The sequence below is a fragment of the Trachypithecus francoisi genome, unplaced genomic scaffold (assembly GCF_009764315.1).
Source record: "Trachypithecus francoisi isolate TF-2019V2 unplaced genomic scaffold, Tfra_2.0 Lachesis_group10, whole genome shotgun sequence".
Classification (NCBI taxonomy): Eukaryota; Metazoa; Chordata; class Mammalia; order Primates; family Cercopithecidae; genus Trachypithecus; species Trachypithecus francoisi.
Window position 1 is genome coordinate 18,669,419 of NW_022681455.1, and position 23,103 is coordinate 18,692,521.

Below are 23,103 nucleotides of genomic sequence, written 5' to 3' on the forward strand. Positions count from 1 at the left end.
GTGTTCCGTGTAGCTGCCTTCTTGATTTTTCCAAATTGGCTCAGCTGTGATTATGCCTCCTAACTTTTATCTATCAAGAGTAGCCTCCTTAGTGACTCACTTAATGCCCAGTTCAAGTACAGTTGACCCTCAGTGTCCATGGGTTCTGCATTTGGGGATTCAACTGCACATGGAAAATACTCAGAAAAAAATATTTTTACTGAACATGTACAGACTTATCCTTGTCATTCTTCCCTAAACAATACAGTATAATGATTTACCTAGCATTTGCATTGTATTAGGTATTATAAGTAATCTAAAAATGACTTGAACTATACAGGAGAGAGGATATGCATAAGTTATATTCTAATACTACCCCATGTTATTTCAGAGACTTAAGCATCTGAAGATTTTGGTATCTATGGGAGGTCCTGGAACCAGTGCCTTTCAGATACTGAGGGATGACTCTACTGTTCCCTTGTATAGGAAATGGTAGAAAATGGCAGCTGTTGAGAGATAGTGACTCAGGAGGACTTGTGGCTAGAGGTGAACCCACTAGGAGCCAGGGAAAAGTAAAACTTTCCTCTATTGCATCATCTGGTACTTTTAGCTTCTGCTCTGCAGAGCTTTTCCAATGTACTTGATCTTGTAGTCGTGTCCAACATGAAATTATGAAAAGCAGGACACAGATTGTTTATTCCAATAGCATTACTTCAGGCAAAGCCCTTACTTGAAGTGAGTAGCCCTGTTAAAAAAGGTGATGTCTAATTTAAGCAGTTCCCATATAGTTTAGTGAAGTAGCATCCATCACTTCCTGGGAAAGCCTGAACCATTTGTCTAGCCTGTGTAAATTTTGAGTGGTGAGTGCATATACCTATTTGAATAGTACTTGCCATTACATGGCCTGAGAATTTTAACTTCCAATTGCTAGGTGTCAGTGGAGGGCAGGGAAGAGCTTCTCACTTACTAATCTTCTTTCCTAGCCCTGGAGCACTGAAATGACCAGCCTGCCTTTTACTGCTAGTGCCCCAGTGTGCACCAGAGAAAGGGTGGGTGCAGCTGCTCTCCCCAAGAATGGAGGCTTCAGAATTTTTATAGGAGGGGATTTAGGGCAGGGCACTCTGGAGACCTGGTTTAGAGGTATGGTGGAGGAGGGATCGAGTCCTGGGGAATTTGAAGCTATGTTTGCAAAATAAATATAGTTTTTACTCAGATTGCATATTTATTTGGGTGGCTTTGGGAAAGTTGGCTACAGTGATAGGGAATCCAAGTGTTTTTCCCACATCCTCTGCCTCCACTTGCCATCTCTAAACATTCTTCCTTCCCATTATCATGGTGGGAAGCTGGGGCAAAGGAAGGATGAGAATGCCCAGGCAAGAGGCCATATTCCTGTTACTGTGGTGTAAGGATCTGAATGGGAAGGGGTGAGTGTGTCTGTAATAACCTTTGGCTGTAATATGTGTTGGCTGGAGAAAAGTAAACCTTTGGGATGGTGGGGATAGAGGAATCCGCCAAGCCAGAGTTAATAGATATTTTTGAGTTTTCTGGCTGAATTACATTTTAGAAAGTATTTAAAACTTTGTTTTAAAATGTACTTAAAACTGTATAAGCGGGTAATAAGATTTCTAAGATTCTTCTTGAACTAATGGCACATAGAAAACTAAGCCACAATGGGTTGAATGTGTCACGTGAGTGTATGGATGTGTCCCTTTTACTTATGACTGAGTGGAGGGAGAAAAGGCAGGGGATGATATGTGGAAAGATGATCTTGGTTAGATCATATATAGAGACTTCTGTAGCACATGTGAAACAAAGAACAGCGAAAGCCGCCCTCTACAGTGGACTGCGAAGATCTGTGGTCCTGGAATTCCATTTCTTGCCTTTTGACTCTCAGACAGTGATGCCCACATGTGGTTTCTAATCAGGACTTTTTATCTAATATTCAGTTAAGAGACTTCACCTTGTTAGTTTCTCTCAGGTGAATGGGTGAATGTGCTGTTTTTCTTCTCTGTTAGGAAGACCAGCTCTCGTTCTCTGGGTTATGAAAACATTTTTTAGTTCCTATGTTAATGTGATTAGACATTGATCTGCAAGGTGAGTGTTATTTCCCCTGCCTTGCATTTTGCAAGTCATAGCATCCTCCAAATTGCCCAAACCTTGACAGGTTGTAATGATCTACTTACTAGTGGTCAATTCCATCTCCAGATGCACTGATATGTTTTATTATTTGTTTGCCCTGTTTAACTTTTTAAAAGCAACTGTAGCAGAAGCATGATTTGAAGGACCAAACCTAAGGGAAGTCTGGGCGCCTTTTCCTTCTGTCCGGGCTTTCCAGACTCTGATGGGTAATATTTCGCTAAAGCCTATCCCCAACTTCTGTTTCACTTTTTTAATTGAGTGTTTTTTTTCCTAACTAAAAAGCAATATACATTGTATTTATTAACATTTCTTATGGGAACTCATACCACTTTTGGCATCAGTACTTTTGTGGTGAGCAGGCTCCACTTTCTGCCTCTCTTTTTTTTGCACGGGGGTGGGGGGAGGTGGGTAAGGTCAGTGTTAGTGCAGATGATGATGCTTGTTTAAATATTATGATCGTGGTTAATACTGATTAACAGGGTGTGCCTCACTTTTCATTTCTTCTTGGTTGTGTACGTCAGAGAGATTAATTCACAGTTATGTGTAACTGTGACAGCACTCCTGTGTGTAGGTGTGGTCTGGCTTCCCTGGATATGCGCTGCTAGGGATGGAATGGAAAAGGGAAGACATTCAGCTGAGTAGGAACTGAGTATTTTTTCTTCTTCTTCTTTTTATTTATTTATTTTTTTTGAGACAGAGTCTTGCTCTGTTGCCCAGGCTGGAGTGCAGTGGCGTAGTCTCAGCTCACTGCAACTTCTACCTCCTGGGTTCCAGCAATTCTCCTGCCTCAGCATCCTAAGTACCTGGGATTATAGGTGCCCACCACCATGCCCGGCTAATTTTTGTGTTTTTCATAGAGATGGGGTTTTACCGTGTTGGCCAGGCTGGTCTCAAACTCCTGACCTGAAGTGATCCGCCCACCTTGGCCTCCCAAAGCGCTGAGATTACAGGCATGAACCACCTTACCTGGCCAGAACTGAGTATTTAAGAAGGATCATAAGGTTCATTTTTATCAGAAATGAAACAAAACAAAATAGTGATTTTGAGCTAAAGTTAGTAACTTTTGTTGTTATTATTTTGATATTATTGCTCTTACTCTATTAACATGAAACTGAATGTATTTTATCCTTGAATTAAAGTTTGGGTTTCCCCCCCCTTTGGAAAGAGTTTCTAGAGTGATGATGAGGGAGCAAAAGTTGTCTTTTGTGCTTGGATGGGAGGAGAGTTAAATTTCTGTTTAACATTAAATAAATTAGCACAGCTTTCAAAGGAGAAGTAGCAAAAATTAACTTTGAAGACCGTTAAGTAGTTGATCTGAGGATAGTGGTCTCATGATACCTGAGAATATACCTAGAGAGCTTTGCATTTACTGCTCGAACATGGATTTGGTTAGTAATGAATTAGAAGCCACTGAATAAAATAAATGTCTGTAGTCTATGCTGACTGAAATTTAAAAAATGAATAAATAGAGAAGGGACAGGTTTCTCTTACAGTGGAATTTTAATCACCAGTACAAAATGAATGATGGAAATAGAAAAATCACTAAGCAAATATTATAGTAATAATTATTTTCAGCAAGAATTATCAGTAGATACAAAAATTAGTGGGCAAAGTTTGATTAGAAACAGGATTTTGCATAGTTTCAAAATATCTCCCTACAAGATACTTGTTAATTCCAAATGATGGAGAAGCTGGCAGATACCACCTTAACCACATTAAAAAGTTAACATAATCAGTAATGAGACATGTTGTCCTCATGTAACTCCTGATAGGACACATCTGTGATATTCTTGCCAAAAATGCATAACCTCAGTCTAATCATGAGAAAACATCAGACAAATCCAAATTAGGGGAACATTGTACAAATAACTGGCCTGGACTCTTCAAACTCATTAAAGTCACGAAAGGCAAAGATAAATTGAAGAACTGTCCCAGATTGGAAGGTCAAGGAGATACCACAACTAGATACAAGTTGGTAACCTTGATTGGATCTTAGACTGAAAAAAAAAGACCTTAGTGGGACAATTAGTGAAATCTGAATAAGGCCTGAAGATGTTTTAATTCTATTGTATCAAAATATAAATTTCATTATTTCAGTACTATGATTATCATTAGGGGAAGTTGGAATGGCATTTAGGAACTAAATTTAGAAAGTGTTATTAGGGGAAGTTGAGGGATTGGCATTTGGTAACTCTGTACAAGTTTTGCAACTTTTTATATAATGGTCTGGTGTGATTTTGAATGATTTGGAAATTCTCAGTTGGCAGAAAGAAGATAAATGTATGCCACAAGATACCTCTTTATAATCTCTCTTATTCTCTAGGATTGTCAGGTGTAGCAGTCAATTTTAGAGTACTTGTGAATATCCTCAAAAAATTGGTTGTAGCCTGTTTACCTGCAGCCTGATTTAGTCTTCTAATCATCATCCTAAAACAAGGATTAATATTTCAATTTTACAGTTGTAGAAATGGAGGTCTTGAGCAATAGTGACTTAGCTCCAAATGACAGTGGAACCAGGGATTTAACATGTTGTATCATTTGTTGTTGTTGTTGTTGTTGTTTTGTACAGCTCTCATCTAAAGCCAAAAGTATAATAGAAATATTTCAGAAAATTAGTTCTATTCTGCAAAACCCAACAGACAAAATCAAGGGGTTGACCTTTTGTGAATCTTATGTTTATTGCTTTCTAAGTAATTCCAGCGCCTTTAGTGTAGCTTCTGTATGTCCTGCCTCATTGTATGCCAGGCTTCCAGACCAAAGCTTACTCATGGTAAGCTGTCAACAGCTATTTAGAAAAAATGTGACTGGGTGCAGTTAGCTCATGTCTGTAATCCCAGCACTTTGGCAAGCCAAGACAGGAAGATCACTGGAAGCTGGGGGTTTGAGACCGGCCTGGGCAACATAGTGAGACCCCATCTCTACAGAAAATTAAGAAATTATCCAATTATGATGGTGCATGCCTGTAGTCTCAGCTACTGGAGAGGCTGAGGGGGGAGGATTGCTTGAGCCCGGAAGTTTAAGGCTAACATGAGCTATGATTGTGCCACTGCACTCCAGCCTGGGTTGACAAAGTGAGACCTCATCTCCTAAAAAACAATAATAATAGAAAAGATGTAAGTCTAAATGAGGGGAACTGGGGAAGAGAATGGTGCATTCTGTAGGTGTCTTCATTCCAAAAGGACAAAATAGAATGAGAAGCAATGTAATTAACTTCTTGTAATCACAACTTTCAATTAAAAAATTGATTTACCTTAGTAAGTCTTAGTTCCATACAAACTTTGACTTAAATGAGAAATCCAAAGTAGCATAAAATACCAAAAATTAGAAATCTATGACTTCCCTGTTGGCAATAGTGTGTACTCCAATGAAATTTATTTTTCTAATTTAAAATTAAACATCTATCTCTACAGTTGTTTACTTTTTACTGCATGAATTTCTGTCATTTTTCACATTAGCATTTCATCTGTATCTAAAACATCTTCTGTTTGCCTTGTCTTCCATAAACTGTATTTGACTTTTATATAAATTGCTTATCATTGAAAAGAGAATCAGAATTTTTAGGGGTTGACTTTGAAGGATTTATTTATTTATTTATTTATTTTTTTTGAGACGGAGTCTCGCTCTGCCGCCCAGGCTGGAGTGCAGTGGCCAGATCTCAGCTCACTGCAAGCTCCGCCTTCCGGGTTCACGCCATTCTCCTGCCTCAGCCTCCCCAGTAGCTGGGACTACAGGCGCCCGCCACCTCGCCTGGCTAGTTTTTTGTATTTTTTTAGTAGAGACGGGGTTTCACCGTATTAGCCAGGATGGTCTCGATCTCCTGACCTCGTGATCCGCCCGCCTCGGCCTCCCAAAGTGCTGGGATTACAGGCTTGAGCCACCGCACCTGGCTGACTTTGAAGGATTTAAAAGGAGGTCATCAATCCACAAACTATTTTAGATGAGGGTGAGTGGGGTACAGGACTGTTTTCTAGAATCAAAGAGGGTGGGTGGTTAAAAAAAGATTCATAGAATACTATTGAAGTCTCTTGGGCCCAGGTGGTATCATCCCCAAGTCATGTTGATCCAGCAGTTGACGTAGCATTTGTTTGTCTTCCACCCATGATGCATTAGTGACAAATTCAGGAACTGAACTCTGGTTCCTAAATGTTTCCTATCACTTCATTTGCCTATACCTTCTGTCTCCAACTCTGAATTTTATTTGAGACACCTTTGTCTTTCAGGAAAGATGTCTGGATAGCATTATAACAGATGAATAAACTTGACTTTCAATGTAATGAAAGTCCAACCATACCATTGAAAGAACTATGGTAAAATACATATAACATGATATTGGGCATAATTTTTTTTTTGGTAAAAATGCTAAGGAGCTTTAATTTATGGTACCACATGAAAATGCAACATTTTCTCCCCAATTGGAGAAAGAAAATTTGGATAAAAATGTTTTTATAATTAAAGTTATGTTTTACCATGCTTTATTTGGAATGAGGAAGACCAAACTTGTTTTGTGGTCCTTTATACATTTTAGCTAACTTAGATTCATTTGTGAAATGATTAAGGGAAAGGATTAGATTTTGAATGCGTTATAAAAGGTATAATATTTGTTAAATACAATTTTAGCTACATCATTTTCTTACTCCAGTGTTCTCAAAGCAGATGTCCTTTCCTTAGTTGCAAGAATGTCAATGTAGGTATATTTTGTGCCAAAAAAGTTGATGGTTTAGAGTTGGAATTGTCAGGGCTAAAACTCTGTCCTGTATCAACTCACTGGATGTCTGGAAGGCTAATATCAAATCCTTTAATTTTCTCATATATAAATCTTTAAGTTATGTCAATATGTTTACATTTGATGTCAATGGAATTAAACTGTTTAGAATGCTAGTTTAAGAGCAGTTAGCTTTTCCTGCATCTGCCTTTAAAAATGACTAATTTGAAATGTCATTCAGTTAAGTATGAATTGTCGTTTACTAGTAAACCTTTGGTTTATATTGCCATCTGAAATGGAATAGGAGTCTAGTTGCAAGAAATATTTTAGGCATTTCTTTTCTACTGGGGTCTGGGATGTCAATGTCCAATAACCAAGGGCTCCAGGAAGTGACTCTTGTCAGAATAAATGATTTTTATATTGTTTAAAAGGTAATCTTTCCTAGGTGACAAATGACATTTGCATAATTCCTGAGATGCTGTCTACCTGACTTTAGTTTTTAAGGATTCCAAAGCTAGAACTATAACTTCAAAAAATTATTAAATGAAGATATAGAGAAAGGAAGCATCTTTAATATATAAATATGAATAGTTTTAGAAGTCCCTGTAATAAAATTTTGTTGTCCGGTCTTGGTAGCTACTGACTGAAGGATAGAAGGTGTTCAATGAGAACCCTTGAGCAGTGATTCTCGGCTGTGGTGGTGGAGTGGGGATGACTTGAAAATTGTTGCATCTGTTTTACTACATGAATAGTGTAGAGAAAAAGAGGTTTGCAAACAATTGGTGTAGAGAAAGTATAATAAGCACAGCCAGAACGAGAAATCAAAAGGCTGGTAACTTAGGGCCCTATGATGACTGAAGTCTCAACTTTTTATGTCTCTGGTTTCAGATTGCCTGTTTGGTACCTGTGGACCAGTTTCAACTTTATCAGAGGTTAAAATTTGAAAGAGGTATGAACTCTTCTTTTTTTCCTGATGGTGAATGTGGTTTTACATGTGTCATTTTTAAACTAACCTGCATGGAAGATAAAGGCAGCTGTGGGCTGTCAACAAAGCCACAAGGGTACTCCGAAAGGAGGATACTGTAATTGCAACATAAAATTTCAAGCCTCTCAGCTACCACCAGAAAAAAATGCAGAATAGCAGGAAACAGAACTTTCCTTACGTTGTTTTGTATTTTTAATTTGGCTTATGTAAGAAAGGTTTTGCAAAATTTAGGTGGCTTTATAATCACAATAATACAAAAGAAAGTGACTCTCAAAATGGGTTTTACCACTAATTTTTGATTCTTGAAGATCACTTGGAAACATTACCAGCCCAAACATCTTTACTGCTCCTCAAAATACTCACCACCTGCTTTTTTCATACTACTTTTGTAATCATGTAATAACAGACTGTGGATATGTATCATTCTTGTGCAATTTACAATGTATTGGACTGATTTTCTTTCTGACTTTGGACTTGGGGGAACTTATATAGCTTTTCTATTTAGCTATAAGAATTATGTTTTTACTTCATTTGGCTTTTGACAGGTATTTTTTAGCAGCCATTTCCCTCTTGTCATACCCTAATCTATTTTTGAGGTAAATGGACTATTTCTTAGTATCTCAGAAGTAGGAAAAAAATTGTTTCTCCCAGAACTCATTGGACTGGTATAGTCTCATTGAGTATATTAAACTGAAGCCTAGCATGAACGTAAAGTTTTCTGATTGCTAACTTTTAAATATGGATTAGTAAAGTCTAGAGGTGAGCGTGGGGGGGGAATGAATATTTGTCATGTGCCAATAAGTTTGGTCAGTACAATTATTTTTATCTCATTTACTTTTTACAACTACCCTGAAAAATAATTCTTACAGGAAAAAAGAAAAAAAACATAAGAGCATGAAGAGGGGTAGAGTAGGAATGCTTGTTGGGGATTCGTAGGTTGTTCATCGCAACCTTAGATCTAAATCTGGCTTGGTCTTATAGGAGAAGAACACTGACTTTGTTTTTGCGTGTGTGTTTTTTTTTAATCCAGCAGCCAAAACCAGATTCATCTCATGGATGGATTACTTAACTCATAGGCTGATATATTAAGCTAAATTTACAAAAAAAAAAAAAAAATCTTGGACTAGGTTGTTTGAATTCCAAATGGTGGGTACGTTTTTGCTCTATATCCAGATGGGAAGTAGGAATAATAGTTTATAATGTTGAACATGGAATCAGAACCAGGGAGTCAGATGGATTTTAGGTTTAATGGATGATGATGTAATCTGATGCTTCTATCCTGTGATAACTTAATGATGGGGGTAGTTATTATTGACCCTCTCTAATCCATCCACATGGGCTGATTAGATTGAGTATTATAACACCAGATGTGATAGCTAAAGATAACAGCATCAACCATCTGCCCTGCCATTTTCCCACTTTATCCCAATATCCTCCACTATAAAAATCGATTATAATTAGAACATGGACATTCTCAGTATTCACCCTGTGGATGACTGGCTGTAGCAAGTACTATGATTTGAGGGCTTTTACCTGGAGAAAGCCTAAAGAGTTAGGTTGGATTTTCAGGCTGCTGCTTAAATGGTGAGCTGTGACCTATCAACCATGTCAGTCCTACTCAGTCACTGGGACTCAGTCTATTTATAGTATTCTCCTGCCTCCATCAGCACTTCTCCTTTCCCATGACTGCCTCTTACTTCCCGGCTAACCTCACTGCTTCATATGTCAGCAACAGGCCTTATTCCTAATTGTTTTACATTTTAGGTAACACATCTGTTACCTCAAATGGCTTTTTGTAATTAGAATATTCTAATACTACCAGGAATTACAGCTTTCTGTGGGTTGCTTCTCACTGATGAATATAAAGTTTTGGTTTATTTTAGAATGGTATCTAAGAGCCTGAGTGCAATTGCAGGCTCCACCACTGGTAAGCTGTGTGACCATGACAAGGTCCTTAATATTTCTGCATCTCAACTTCCTCATCTGTGAAATGGGGATAACAAGCATCTCTAAACCATAGGGTTGTGATGAGGATTATGTGAATTAATACTTGTAAAGCACTTCCTGTGAGTGCTTCCTGTGTCTCAGTGTTCAAAATTTTAACAGTCGTTGGCAATAAAAATAAGTTAAAAGTGGCACCTTTAAATTAAATTATTCTCAATGTTCTTCTCCTGTACACTTTTTTCCCCATGAAATAACCTGAAGATACTGTTCTTCAGGAAACATCATACTGAAATAGATATTATTGATTGTCTTGTTGTCAGTGGGATTAGAACACTTGAAATTAATTGGCAACATCCATCTTTATGTGGGGCAAGGTAGATGTGGAAAATCATTGGCCAAGATTTTCACTCTTTCCCCAGATGGTGGCTGGCTTTTTGAGTTTTCAAGTAGTATTCAAACCTACTTGTGACTGGCTTATTCTTTCATTAGACATAATAATATGTTCAGTCTGGCTACAATTAAGTTGGGCAGGCCTCTGAGCCAGTCTGTCTTTCTTAGGTGGTGATGGCATATTTCTACTTTGCTCTGTTACAAATTGATCAAATAGTTTTATTCATACATGGATTTTTTTTTTTTCTCACGAGTTCTAGGCAGATGCCCCACTATGGATCCCATGCATTGACAATTCATGTTGTTGTTCTTACTTTATAAATGAAGAAACTGAAAACAGGGCAGATTGAGACTTGCCTAGGACCACATAGACTGTGGCTAACCTTCCTCATCTATACAAATGTTAAAATTCCATACTTTTCTTTTTGTTATTAAACATATACCTAACATAAAAGTTGACATTTAAACCATTTTTAGATGTACAATTCAGTGACGTTAATCACATTCATACCGTTAGGCAGCCATCACCACTGCTTCTAAAGCTCTTTCGTGATCCCAAATTCTGTAGCCGTTAACTAGTAAGTCCTTATTCCTCCTCTCTGCAACCCCTAATAACCTCTAATCCACTTTCTCTTATTTGCCTATCCTAGATATTTCATATAAGTGGAACCATACAATAGCTGTCCTTTCGTATTTGTCTTATTTACTTAATAAATGTTTTTCAAAGTTCCATTCCTGTTGTAGCATATATGAGAATTTCATTTTTTAAGGCTGAATCATCCGTTTTATGTTTTTAATGTCATTTTGTTTATTCATCTGTTGATGGACATTTCAGTTGTTTCTACCTTTGGCTGCTGTAAGTAATGCTGCTGTGAACACTAGGGTGTAACTATCTGAGTTTCTGCTTTCAGTCCTTTTGGGTAAAGTAACTAGAAGTGGGATTATGGGATCATATGGTAATTTTACGTTTATTTTTTGAGGAACTGCCAAATTGTAAAACCCTGTAATTTAAATATAAATTTAATTAGACATCTTACTGTCATAAAGTATTGCAGTGTGTTAAATTTAGTGACCTTTTGATTTAAACCCCTCATTTTATGAAAAACGTAATTGAGGCCCAGAGACAATTTCCACTTAGGTGATTTTGTTTTTGTTTTATTTATTTATTTTGAGATGGAGCCTCATACTGTCGCGTAGGCTGGATTGCAGTGGCACGAACTTGGCTCACTGCAACCTCTGCCTCCTGGATTCAAGCATTTCTCCTGCCTCAGCCTCCAGAGTAGATGGGATTACAGGTGTCCACCACCACAGTTGGCTAATTTCATATTTTAGTAGAGATGGGGTTTTGCCATGTGGATTAGGCTGGTCTCGAACTCCTAACCTCAGGTGATCCACCCACCTTGGCCTCCCAAAGTGCTGGGATTACAGGCGTGAGCTACTGCACCCGGCCTCTTAGGTGATTTTGGAAGGCAATTTGTAATCATGTAACTCTTCATTACCATCCATTATAATTATTATTGGAAAATGGACATTTCAAGTAATAGTAAATTTAAGTTAATAAAGTGCTACATAATGGAATTTACATGGTTGGGATACACTTTATCTAATCCTATCTAAACTTTATCTAAAGTAGGTAAAATAGACTTCTTATCTACCTCAAACTCAAGACCTTCATCAGCTAGGTGACTTTGAGATCTATGTTGTGAATATATATTTAATGTGAAACCGTTTATAAGAGGATATGGGGGTGCGTTAAATACTCACTAATATTGTTAATGAGTTAAATGACTAAGTGACTGAAAGAAAATCTCATTGCTGGACTGTGAGACAGAACTGTAGAGATTGCTGCTGCTCTGGAAAAACGTAGAATCAGAGTAGATGCAGTACTATTTCTTAGTTATAAAAAATCATCCTTAGTTTTTTCAATTAGTGTCTGCCAAGTTCTTTTAGTCTTTAGCTTGTTGTTCAGTGTGTGAATTGTCCTCTGCTTTGTGTTACATATTTGATTAGCTTGTCCTTTATGTCTTTGTCTTCAGCTAAGTCTAACAGAAAATATTTTGAATAGGATTGCACAAAAATCATCCTGCTGCTTACGCAACTCAAAGAAACACTATCTGATATTGGTTGGTTATTCTACCCACTTCCCACCCATCTGCGACTTTTCCTCTGGCTACCACTATGTTTCTGGCTTTCTCTTTCTGCATCAGTTTTCCAGTATTAACAAGGAAAAGGGAATGCTAAGTTTGGCATGGATTAATGACCACTGCTTTACTTTCCAGTGGTTCTCAAAGTACATGCCTGATGATTAATGCTAGAATTTTTCTTGCCTCTTGTTTCCAGAGTTTACTTTTCCAAAATAGTTTTTTTTTGAAAATTGGGTTAAGATGATCCATCTCGAGTTCTTAAGCACTTTTCCTTTTTTTGTGACCCTGTTTGACTTTCTATAACTGTTCCTTACTAGGGTGATGTATCTGTTCTTGAATATTTATTTATATTATCATAGAGCAGTTTAAGAACTCTTACAGAGGGCTTGTGTCATATTGTTCTCCTTCATTAAAAAAAGTGAAATAGGAAGTTGTCTTTCTGTTGTTGTCTGTTAATATTACTGGCTTCACTCCTGTATTCATTATGTGCTTATTGATGTATTGTGTGTCTATCCTATGCCAGGTGCCGTTCCAGTGCTTCAAGCTGTGGTTCCATCTTTCTTTGAAAGCCCTTTTGTTCTCAGCATTCTCCTCAAGCCTCCTTTCATTTCATGTCTTCACGTTTATGACATAACTCTAGTTTCACCTTACTCTTTTATTTCTCCTTGGTGAAATGCTTCCACCCCAGCTTTTGTATCTGATCATAAAAGGTTTTATTCCATCAGAGCTCCCTATGTAGTTATGTAGTTTCTTTTAGTGATTTTCCCCCTATTTTTAGACTGTGTGATGCTTAAGTACTTTGCTCAGTTTGATTTTTTTTTAACACCTCCCATATCTCAGTCTACTAAAAGAGTTTTGTTTATTACAGCTGATAATTAAATTAAGGGCATGGTGTTTCCCACAATAATAAAAGTTCGTGTGATATCTTTTTTGACACAATGGTGGAGAATGACAGAAAAACCACTCCTGCTAGGAGAGAGAATGTACAACATAATCAAAAGCGAACTCAGCATATGTAATGCTGATGGTGCCAGGTGGGACAACCAAGGGTTTTAGATTGAGATTTTGAAAACCGAAAGCAATCGTTAAGGTCAGATACGGTCTTTAGGTCTCATGGCAATTTTAATTTCCCAGAATGTTTCTGTTTCCCAGTAATAGTTAGAATACAGAAGTAGAAAATAGTTTTAAATAGCATTTTTTTGCGTTGCATAATTTACATGAACATGCAGAGTCTCAAGATCAAATAGCTGTGGGGCTTTGCTTCAGTAATCAATTCGACTTTTTGTAAGTAAATTGCAGTTTACATCTTTCAATTTGTCTCTATCTCTGATGTAAATATGTCAGAGTTAATCACTTCTAAATCATGTACAGTAATATAAAATTTTGAGGGCACTATTATTTAGGGGCTGACTTACAGGTCCCTGGTTTCTCTTTTACTAGATTTCTGAACTTTTTCCCATCTCAAAGCTACATGATGTTTTCATCACTGCTGATGCAGAAGTAATTGGTTGACTAGGCATCAGTTCACTTTCTTCTAACATTGGAATAGAAATTTGAAGGGGGAGCAACTAGACCTTCAACTTCTGGATAATTGTGCATTTTGTATATCTGTATTATAACTGTGTTTCCTAGGCCAAAAGCCAGGAAATAGAATTGAATTTACAATAAAAGTAATAAAAAGTGCTGAAAAAAATATCCTGTGATTCCTATGGGGCTCCACTTTGTCTCAAATTCCTTACAGATCATTGGTGTGAGGAGAGAAGGGGAAGAAGAACAGCTCTTCATGTGATAGCAATCTGACTTCCCACTAGTGTCTACCAGTTTGTTCCTTTTAGCTTGGTTCTGTGTAGTCCCGTTAGATGCCAGGGCTGTTGATGTCTGATGACTCTTCTGCATTTTTTCTGTTTCTACTAAACCTGGCCTCTAGACCACTTGTATACCTTACATTGGCTTTTCCTTGTATCTGCTCTTCTGGGAGCTGAACTGAAGGGCATTCTGCAGTGTAGGTATCATGCTGTGCTCGGACATCTTTTCAGTGGAATCTGGCCAGACTTCTACGTCTGGATCCCTGTTTCTTTGGGGGAAGCACTTCTCCAAAAGTGCCCTATTGCAAATATCTCTCTGGGTTGTTACTGCTGTTCTCTGGAAATATCTGAATGTGGGGCTGAACAATCTAGAGCTTGGCTACATATGCTATCGTTATCTTTTTTATTATGGGAAATTGATTTACTGATGCTATGTCTTATATTTCTGTTATGCCACTCTATTTATTTACACAAATGCATCATTCTAGGCATCTTACTAGGTCAGTGATTGTCAGAGAAGGGTGAATGTATCTCCCAGGGACATTTGGTGATGTCCAAAGATATTTTTGATTGTTATGACTTGGGTGGGAAGCTACTGGCATCTAGTGGGTAGAGACCAGGGATGCTGCTAAACATCTAATGCATCATTCATAAAAGTTTTATTGGTTCTATTTTAGGGTGTGTGTGTGTGTGTGTGTGTGTTGGCTCAACAGATATGTCAGGACATCTCCATGACAGTAAATTATCCAATCCAAATGTCAATAGTGCTGCTGTTGAGAAATCCTTTCCTAGCTGATGGGGAATACAGTGATCATCAGGACAAACTCCCTGCCCTAAAGGATCCTGCATATGTGCATGTGTGTATGTGGGAGGTTAGATAATAAATAAGTAATATTAGATGGTGGGGATGTATCCTTTTATATAAATAAGGGTAAGGGGAAAGAGATAGATGGGGGAGGCTATTTTGGATAGGATTTTTGTGGAAGACCTCAAGACCTCTTTGACGAAGTTATATCTGAAAAAGGACTTGATTTGATGTGAGCAAGTCATGCGAATACTTATGGGAAGAGCATCACTTCAGGGAGAAGTAAAGGTACATACAAAGCCCCTGAGGTGAGAACAAGCCTGATTTCTGTTTGAGAAACAGCAAGGAGGCCCTTGCGACGGAGCTAGGCGAGCAGAGGGGAGAGCCATAGAAGGTAATTTGGAAGTGGTAGTCAAGGGCCTGATCCCACAGATTATGAAGATGAAGTCCCAGTGTGATGGGAAGCCACTGGAGGGTTTGGATCAGGGGAATGTCATGATATGATTTCCATTGTAGAAGATTACTCTGGCTGCTGCGCAAGAATGGATGGTAATGGAATGACATGGCAGCAGAGAGATTTATTAGGAGGCTGTGGTAGTGATCAAATCCAACACAGCACAGTAGATTATATATTGAAAGCAGAAGCATTGAAAATCCCCAGATTTGGAGTCTATTTTGAAGGTGGAACTGTCAGGATTTCCTGGTAGAGATACATCTGGATTATATGAGTCAGGATCAGGAGTATAAACTTTGGAATCATCAACATAGAGGTCAGGTTTAAAGCTGAGACATGGGATGAGCTCATCTAAGAACCGAACATAGATAAAGAAGCAGTCTCAGGACTGAGCCCTGGGACGCTATAGGTTTTAGAGGTGGGGAAGAAAAGGTGGTCTGGCAAAGGAGACTGACAAAGGATGGCCAGAAATATGAATCTAGAAGCTGGGTGAAGAGTGTCCACTGGGTCAGATGCTACTGACAGATGAGGAGAGATATAGTCTTAGAGTTGATAACAGAGGTCTTTGGTGATCTTGGCAAGTGGGTTTTAGTAGAATGACAGAGAAGTACCAGCTCGGAGAGGGTTCAGGGTACTATGAGAAGAAAAATGGGTGCAGTGAATATATTAACTCTTTCAAGTTTTGTTTTGTTTTGTTTTTCTCTTGAACTCATAATCCAGCAGAAAGGGATGATACAGGAGAGGGATGGAGGAGGTAACTGCAGAAGCCAAATCCTTGAGATTGTGAGGAAAATGGATTTCAGTGGCAGGTGCAGGGATTGGATTTACTAGGGGGTAGGTTTAGGTCATCTTCTCTATCAGGAAAGAAGGTGGAGAGGTTACAGACATGAATGCAGACGGGCTAGTAGATTTGTTGTGCATGGGTTCTCTTCTAATTGCTTATTTCCTACGTGAAATAAGGAGGGTCAGCAGCTGAGAGTGAGAAGAGAAAAGGGGTAATGCAGATTTGAAGCAAAAGGAGGAGCTTTATATAACATGAAAGTATAGTGAACCTAGCAATATTGAACGTGAAGTTTACAGAATACCTCCCAGGTTGCATCCATTCATAAATCATCCGGCAGGTATTAATAGAGCACCATGTGTAAGTTACTGCTTTTCAAAGTATAGAACTGTGACTCAGAATAATAAATGCATTTTATTTTGAAAGCCAGCACACATGTGCGCGCACACACACACACAAACAGACACACACCAAGATGAAACCAGCAAAAGTTTCATGAAACTAGTGTGAGATGCACTCTATTTTCTTTTCTAATCTATTTCATTTTTATACTGGTTACAACCCATTAAACTGGTATCTCAATCCCCATTATTTGAAAAGCATCATGATAAAAAATACAAATTTGTGTGTCCCCTTTCAAAGAGTTTAAAGTCACACATGAAGGTTGAGGATTGGGGGAAATTTCACTAATTCTTGTGTAGAACCTACTTCGTGTCAGGCACTGTGTTAAGTGTCTTATTTACAGTGTCTATTCAATCTTGAACATCTCTATTTTATAGGAAAGAAAGAAGTCTTGTGTTAGATGGTTTCTCTAGTGAGTAAAACCACACTTTCTTCTATGATAACAAATCTAGCTGGGTTCAGTGAAAACTAAAGGCTACTTCCATTCTGGGTTTTTCTGCTTTTGTAAAATTCAACTGCTTTATTACATGTGAGAATCTCATTTACGTTTGCATTATTTGGATAAAATGTGGAAATCTTTCAGATCAAAACTATCTGTAGATTGGTTGCTTATTCATGGTTCTAACCTATAGGTTTAAATGCAATTTTTAAAAATGTGCAGCTGTCAGTAGCTCTCAAAAGCAAGACCCGTTCTCACAAACGTGATCATCGCAAAGGCTTTATCTCTGGCATTTTTTATCTTTAAAAATTATAAAGGTTTTAACATTTTTATTTCACGAAAATCAATAATACATAGACAAGAGATAAATCTAGGAAATATACAAAAGTAAAGAGAGAATTAAAATCCCTTTATCTAAAGACCAGTTGAAGCTTGCTTTACCCTTAATATTTTTAGCTCTATTCATTTGTATTGCATGTATATTTACTAAAAACAAAGAGCTTATCTTATTTGTTCATGTATTTACTGAATTTTTAAAAATTGACAGATAAAATTGTAGGTATTTACTGTCTACAACGTGTTTTCAAATATATATATATATATATGTATACACATTGTGGAAATAACTAAAATTAACATGTGCATTATCTGTCTTATATAGTCATTGTTTTGTGATGAAAACATTTTGCATCTACTTTCTTAGCATTTTTCAAGAATGTAATATATTAAGTATAGTCGCAATTGTAGTTGTACAATACTGTCTAGCAATTCTCAGTTAGTAGTTACCCAGTTGAAAGAGCAAAACGTGGACTTTGAGCTCAGAGGTCCCTACCGTGAATCAAAAATAGAGAAAGACAGAAAAACAAATTGCATAAGTATTCTTTGTGCCTTCAGACAGAGTTACCAATTTCCCTTTTCTTTTTCAGAAATGCCATTTATGAATTTCTGTAAATGATCTGTGTGTAGCTGTTTGACTGTAAGGGATAAGTCAGCTGTCGCTGTTCCAGTTTTGGTTTCTCCTCTTTTCGTGCTGGGCAAATTCTGCACTTGACTTTCCCAGACTTGTCTGTGCCGGGTGCAGGTTTTATATTAATATATTGATATGTTTACTTCCAATTCATTACTTCCATGGTCTGTATTTAATGAGGTGTTGGTCAACAGTCTTTGGCGGGATGAGGGGAACAACTCTGATTGTAGTGCTTGCTGGGTTTTTTGTTGTTGTTGTTGTTGTTGTTGTTGTTGTTGTTGTTGTTTTAGACGGAGTCTTGCTCTGTTGCACAGGCTGGAGTGCAGTGGCAATATTTCAACTCACTGCAAATCTCCGCCTCCCAGGTTCAAGCGATTCTCCTGCCTCAGCCTCCCAAGTGGCTGGGATTACAGGTGTGTGCCACCACGCATGGCTAATTTTGTATTTTTTAGTAGAGAAGGTGTTTCACTATGTTGGCCAGGGTGGTCTTGAACACCTGACCTCAGGTGATCCACCCACCTTGGCCTCCAAAGGTGCTGGGATTACAGTTGTAAGCCACCACACCCGGCTGAGTTTCTAAGGTGAAATATTAATACTTCCACCATGGCTAATTTTAAACTACCAAGGTAATGTCACTGAACTTGGAGTTGGCAAGAGAAGCAATTGGTTCTCATGAGCTGGGAAGATCCCACTTTGGGATGTGAATGCCAGTGCCCTTGTTCAGTGTTTTCTTTAAGGACAGAATTTTAATTCTAATGTCCAGAAAAAGTCTGTTCTCTCTTCTACAGCTTCCAAATGCTGCCTGCAAAGTTGCTACCTCAGGGATTTTTTAAAAAGATCTGTTTATATGGTGCCTTATCTCTTTGTAATGTAATGTCATTGTATTTTGTCTCAGTGCGTATTTCCTGCTTTGTTTTATGATTAGGAAGGACTAGTTTTACCCCCTGTTTTTAGAGTTGGTTAAAGGGAAAACTACATTTGGATATTTGGATTAAAAAAATCATAAGAAACTTTCCTTATGTAACTATTAAATATTTCTTTCCTCTTCCTCTAAGAGATGCTCATCCATAGTTGTTGATACTTTCATTTTTGTTATCTCATGGGATGCACTGTCATTTATTTGCATTGCTTGGTTTCCCTTTTTTTTTTTTTTTTTTGACATTGTATTTGTTTTAAACATCTATTTCCCTTTTCATACTGTGAAGCTTCTGGAGAGGAAAGCCTCTATTTTTCATCTTCATGTGCCCAGGGTCTCTAACAAGTACCTGAAACCAGTCCTTTGTTGAATAAACAATGAATAATTGACATGTATCTAATTTTCAGTCTTACAGTCACAAGAGGTCATACCTGGAGAAGTCATTTGGAATAATCCAAATTTAATTGATGTTGAGGCTTAGTTATGATATGAGTTCCGTAAATAAGCATGAAAGAAACCTAGGAGTAAGACCTGGATACCATCCGTGGATGGGAGAAAGAAAGCAGTATTAACGGTAAAGGAGAAAGGACCATGAGAAGAGAAGAGAGAGCAGGGCCTGACACATAGAAGACAGAGTGACGAGAAGAGTCCAGGGTCAGAGATGGATTTGGAAACATTCGCTGAATATGACTATAGAGGGATGTCACTTGTACTTTTTAGACAGCGGTTTGTTAATGTGTTTAGGGCAAAAGTTCATTTCAGATACTTAAGGATTTGAGTGGATAGGAATGAGAACCAGTGAATGTGAATTGCTCATCCAAGACTAAGCTGAGATAGGAAGTAAAATAGAAGTTATATATTAAGAGTAGAATTCTAAAAGGGATAGTTATTTGCTTTAATGTTAAATTTTTTTTTCATTGTTGCCCTTATAAGTGACACTTCATAAAGGAGGTTTAATGTTTAAGTGCTATACGGAAAGTTCCAAGTCTTACCAAATTGACGACTCTCCAGATTAGAGAACCCTAATTGAGGTGGGTGGAGATCTGTGGTCTAATAGAAATCATAAAATCCTTTCAACAATAGGATTGATATTGAATGATTTTAATATGCTGTGCACATCTGTTGATGAGAGTACTAGAAGTGAATTGGAAAATTCCAATACAAGGCAATTCAAGATGGTAGTATATGCATTATAAGTCAATTGTTGGCATAGAAATACATCTATATGCTTTTGAAAAACCCAGAAATTACTGCTCTGAATCAATAGGTAGGCATCCCCTCACTGTGTCAGGTAAGTAGGAGCACACAAACAGTGTAAGAAACAGCCTTGCCTACAGTCAGAGGGGCCATCTCCATGAAATGAATAGAGAGCAGCAATTAACAAGATGCTGATTCTATGCCCCTCCCCCAAATTAAGGCCTGCGCACAATAGAAGGTAGTTCCCTTAAGAATGGATAGGTTGGTCGGGCACAGTGACTGACGCCTGTAATCCCAGCACTTTGGGAGGTCGAGGCGGGCGGATCACGAAGGAGATCGAGACCATCCTGGCTAACACAGTGAAACCCCGTCTCTACTAAAAATACAAAAAATTAGCCAGGCATGGTGGCGGGCACCTGTAGTCCCAGCTACTCAGGAGGCAGAGACAGGAGAATGGCGTGAACCTGGGAGGTGGAGCTTGTGGTGAGCTGAGATCGTGCCACTGCACTCCAGCCTGGGCGACAAAGCCAGACTCCGTTTCAAAAAAAAAGGATAGGTTATGACTTGGTGAAGAAGCAAGGGAATTTTTAGGGCAAAGTAAAAGCATAGGATGATAATTGTATACATGGAGAAGAATGGGAAACAAAGGGGAAATCTGAATGTGTTTCAGTATTATAAAAAAGTAAATGATTTTCCAGAGGACAGCTTAGTTCCAGAATTGCTTTATCTGTGCATATGCCAGATTGAAAGTAGCTTTTTAAAACCAATTTTAAAAAAATTATGAAAGTGATACTTGAACTTTTTTTTAAAAAATTCAAATTTAGTGAAGTAAATCTTTGCCTCCTCCCCTAACCCCTCCTTTACTCGAGAGTAACTTATTTTTTTAATATTCTTCTGCAAATATTAAAGTATATTTCTATATATACATATTTTTATTTTATTTATTTTGAGACAGGGTTTCTCTCTGTCACCCCGGCTGGAGTGCAGTGGCATGATCTCAGCTCACTGTACCTTCCACCTCCCGGGCTCAAGCAGTCCTCCCACTTAGCTGGGATTACAGGTGTGCGCCACCATGCCTGGCTACTTTGTTGTTGTTGTTGTTGTTGTTGTTGTGGAGATGAGAATTTCATCACTGTTGGCCAGGCTGGTCTTGAATTCCTAGGCTAATGTGGTACGCCAGCCTTGGCCCCTCAGAGTGCTGGGATTACAGGAGTGAGCTGCTGTGCCTGACCTATATATACATGTTTTTATAAACATGTTTATTTATACTCTTTCTCTCTGCTTTTTTTACACTTTTTTTCTTTTTTTGAGATGGAGTCTTGCTCTGTCGCTCAGGCTGGAGTACAGTGGCACGATCTTGGTTCACTGCAACCTCTGCCTCCCGGGATCAAATGATTCTCCTGCCTCAGCCTCCCTAGTAGCTGGGATAACAGGCACCCACCACTGCACCTGGCTAATTTTTGTATTTTTAGTAGAGATGGGGTTTCACCATGTTGGCCAGGCTGGTCTCGAACTTCTGACCTCAACTGATCCACCTGCCTCAGCCTCCCAAAGTGCTGGGACTACAGACATGAGCTACTGCACCCAGCCTGCTTTTTTTTTTTTTTTTTTCTTACACTTAACAATATATCCTAGAGGTCTTTCCAAATTGTTATATTGATTTCCTTTAAAAAAAAAAAAAAAGCTATGTGGCGTTCAACTGTATGAATGTATATTATTTGCTCACTTACATAGAAATCTTATAGACTTGGCATAGCATGTTAACTTTTTACAAAGGTGTATAAATTTTTTATTGTACACAATGTTTTCTACAGGATAATGTATATGGATGCATTTTAAAATTTCTACTTAAATACACATTTCCATGTGCCTCACATTTAGAATGATAAAATCATTGGTTTGGAAAAGACTTTAAAAGTCATCTTGGACATGATGCTTTAATCTCCTTGATACAATATCTACCACACAGGAGGAATAGTCCTTGTTTGAACTGGGTACTTACTTGCTATTACCAGAAATAGCCACATCAGCTAAGATGCTTTCAACTGCAAGGAACAGAATGCCTGCCTAAAAGTGACTTAAACAGCAAGGGCATTTCAGTACCTCACTCATAAGAAGTCCAGAGGTGGGCTGTCATGGGTTTCGGTTAATTTATTAGGTTCATGCAAAAGTAATTGCTGTTTTTGCCATGTTTTTAATGTTTTTAACTAAAACAGCAATTATTTTGCACCAACCTAATAGCATCTCTGAATCACTTAGCTTTCCCTCAGAGTTGCAAGATTATTTTGATGGTCCAAGAATCATAACCTCACACAGTTGTGTCCAAAGGCAGACAAACAGAATGGCTTTTCTTTCCTACATATCAAGGTGGAGATCCAGTCCCAGAAGCCCCTTGGTGGACCTACCTTTCCCTCTCATTGGTTAGAATCATGTCACATGTCCAAGAGTTAGTTTCATGGAATTGTGGGAAAGAATATCTCCAGAATGTCCAGATTTTATAGTGATAGGTCTTCTTCATAAGGAAGTTCAGGGGGGTTGGGAGAGATGTAGAGTAGGTCTCTACAGAGTTGGCTAGAGTAGTCAATTTCCTTTTTGGATAGCGTCAAAATCTGTCTCTTAGTAACTCTACTATTGCTCTTAGTTAAGCTCTGTAACCCATTCCTAAGGAATAAGGACTTCTAACGAAGGAATTGTGTAGAAAACTGTAACGTTTTCCCTCTTTTTCTTTTTCTACACTCCTTTGCATGGTCCTTTATGTGCTGTCATAATAGTGAAAAATACAGAAGGTCACTGTTTTCTGTGGCTCAAACTCTTTCCTTGCTTTCATTGGACTGTGCCATAGCTGCACTGCACCATAGCTGCACTGCTTACTTTCTTTTTAGTAATTCATCAAAACCTATCATTGCTCCTCTATTTATTGTCTGTGCTTCCATTTTGTCACCCCAGATACCTGAAATAAGCTGGTAGAAACAAGTCAGAACTTGTACCAAGTAGTTTTAATTGATTAGAGCTACGAGAACAAGTTACATCCTTGTATCTTTTTAAGGTGATCAC

General features: G+C 38.1%; 1 protein-coding gene across 2 annotated transcripts in view; it reads left to right on the forward strand.

The window, feature by feature from the left end:
* Positions 1-23,103, forward strand: part of RNF144B (ring finger protein 144B) — an 81,142-nt gene that overhangs the window by 44,432 nt on the left and 13,607 nt on the right. For both annotated transcript variants that reach the window (XM_033216347.1, XM_033216348.1), the window contains exon 4: positions 7,709-7,769. In XM_033216347.1, the coding sequence (XP_033072238.1) occupies positions 7,709-7,769 (61 nt within the window). The remainder of the gene's footprint in view (positions 1-7,708; positions 7,770-23,103) is intronic.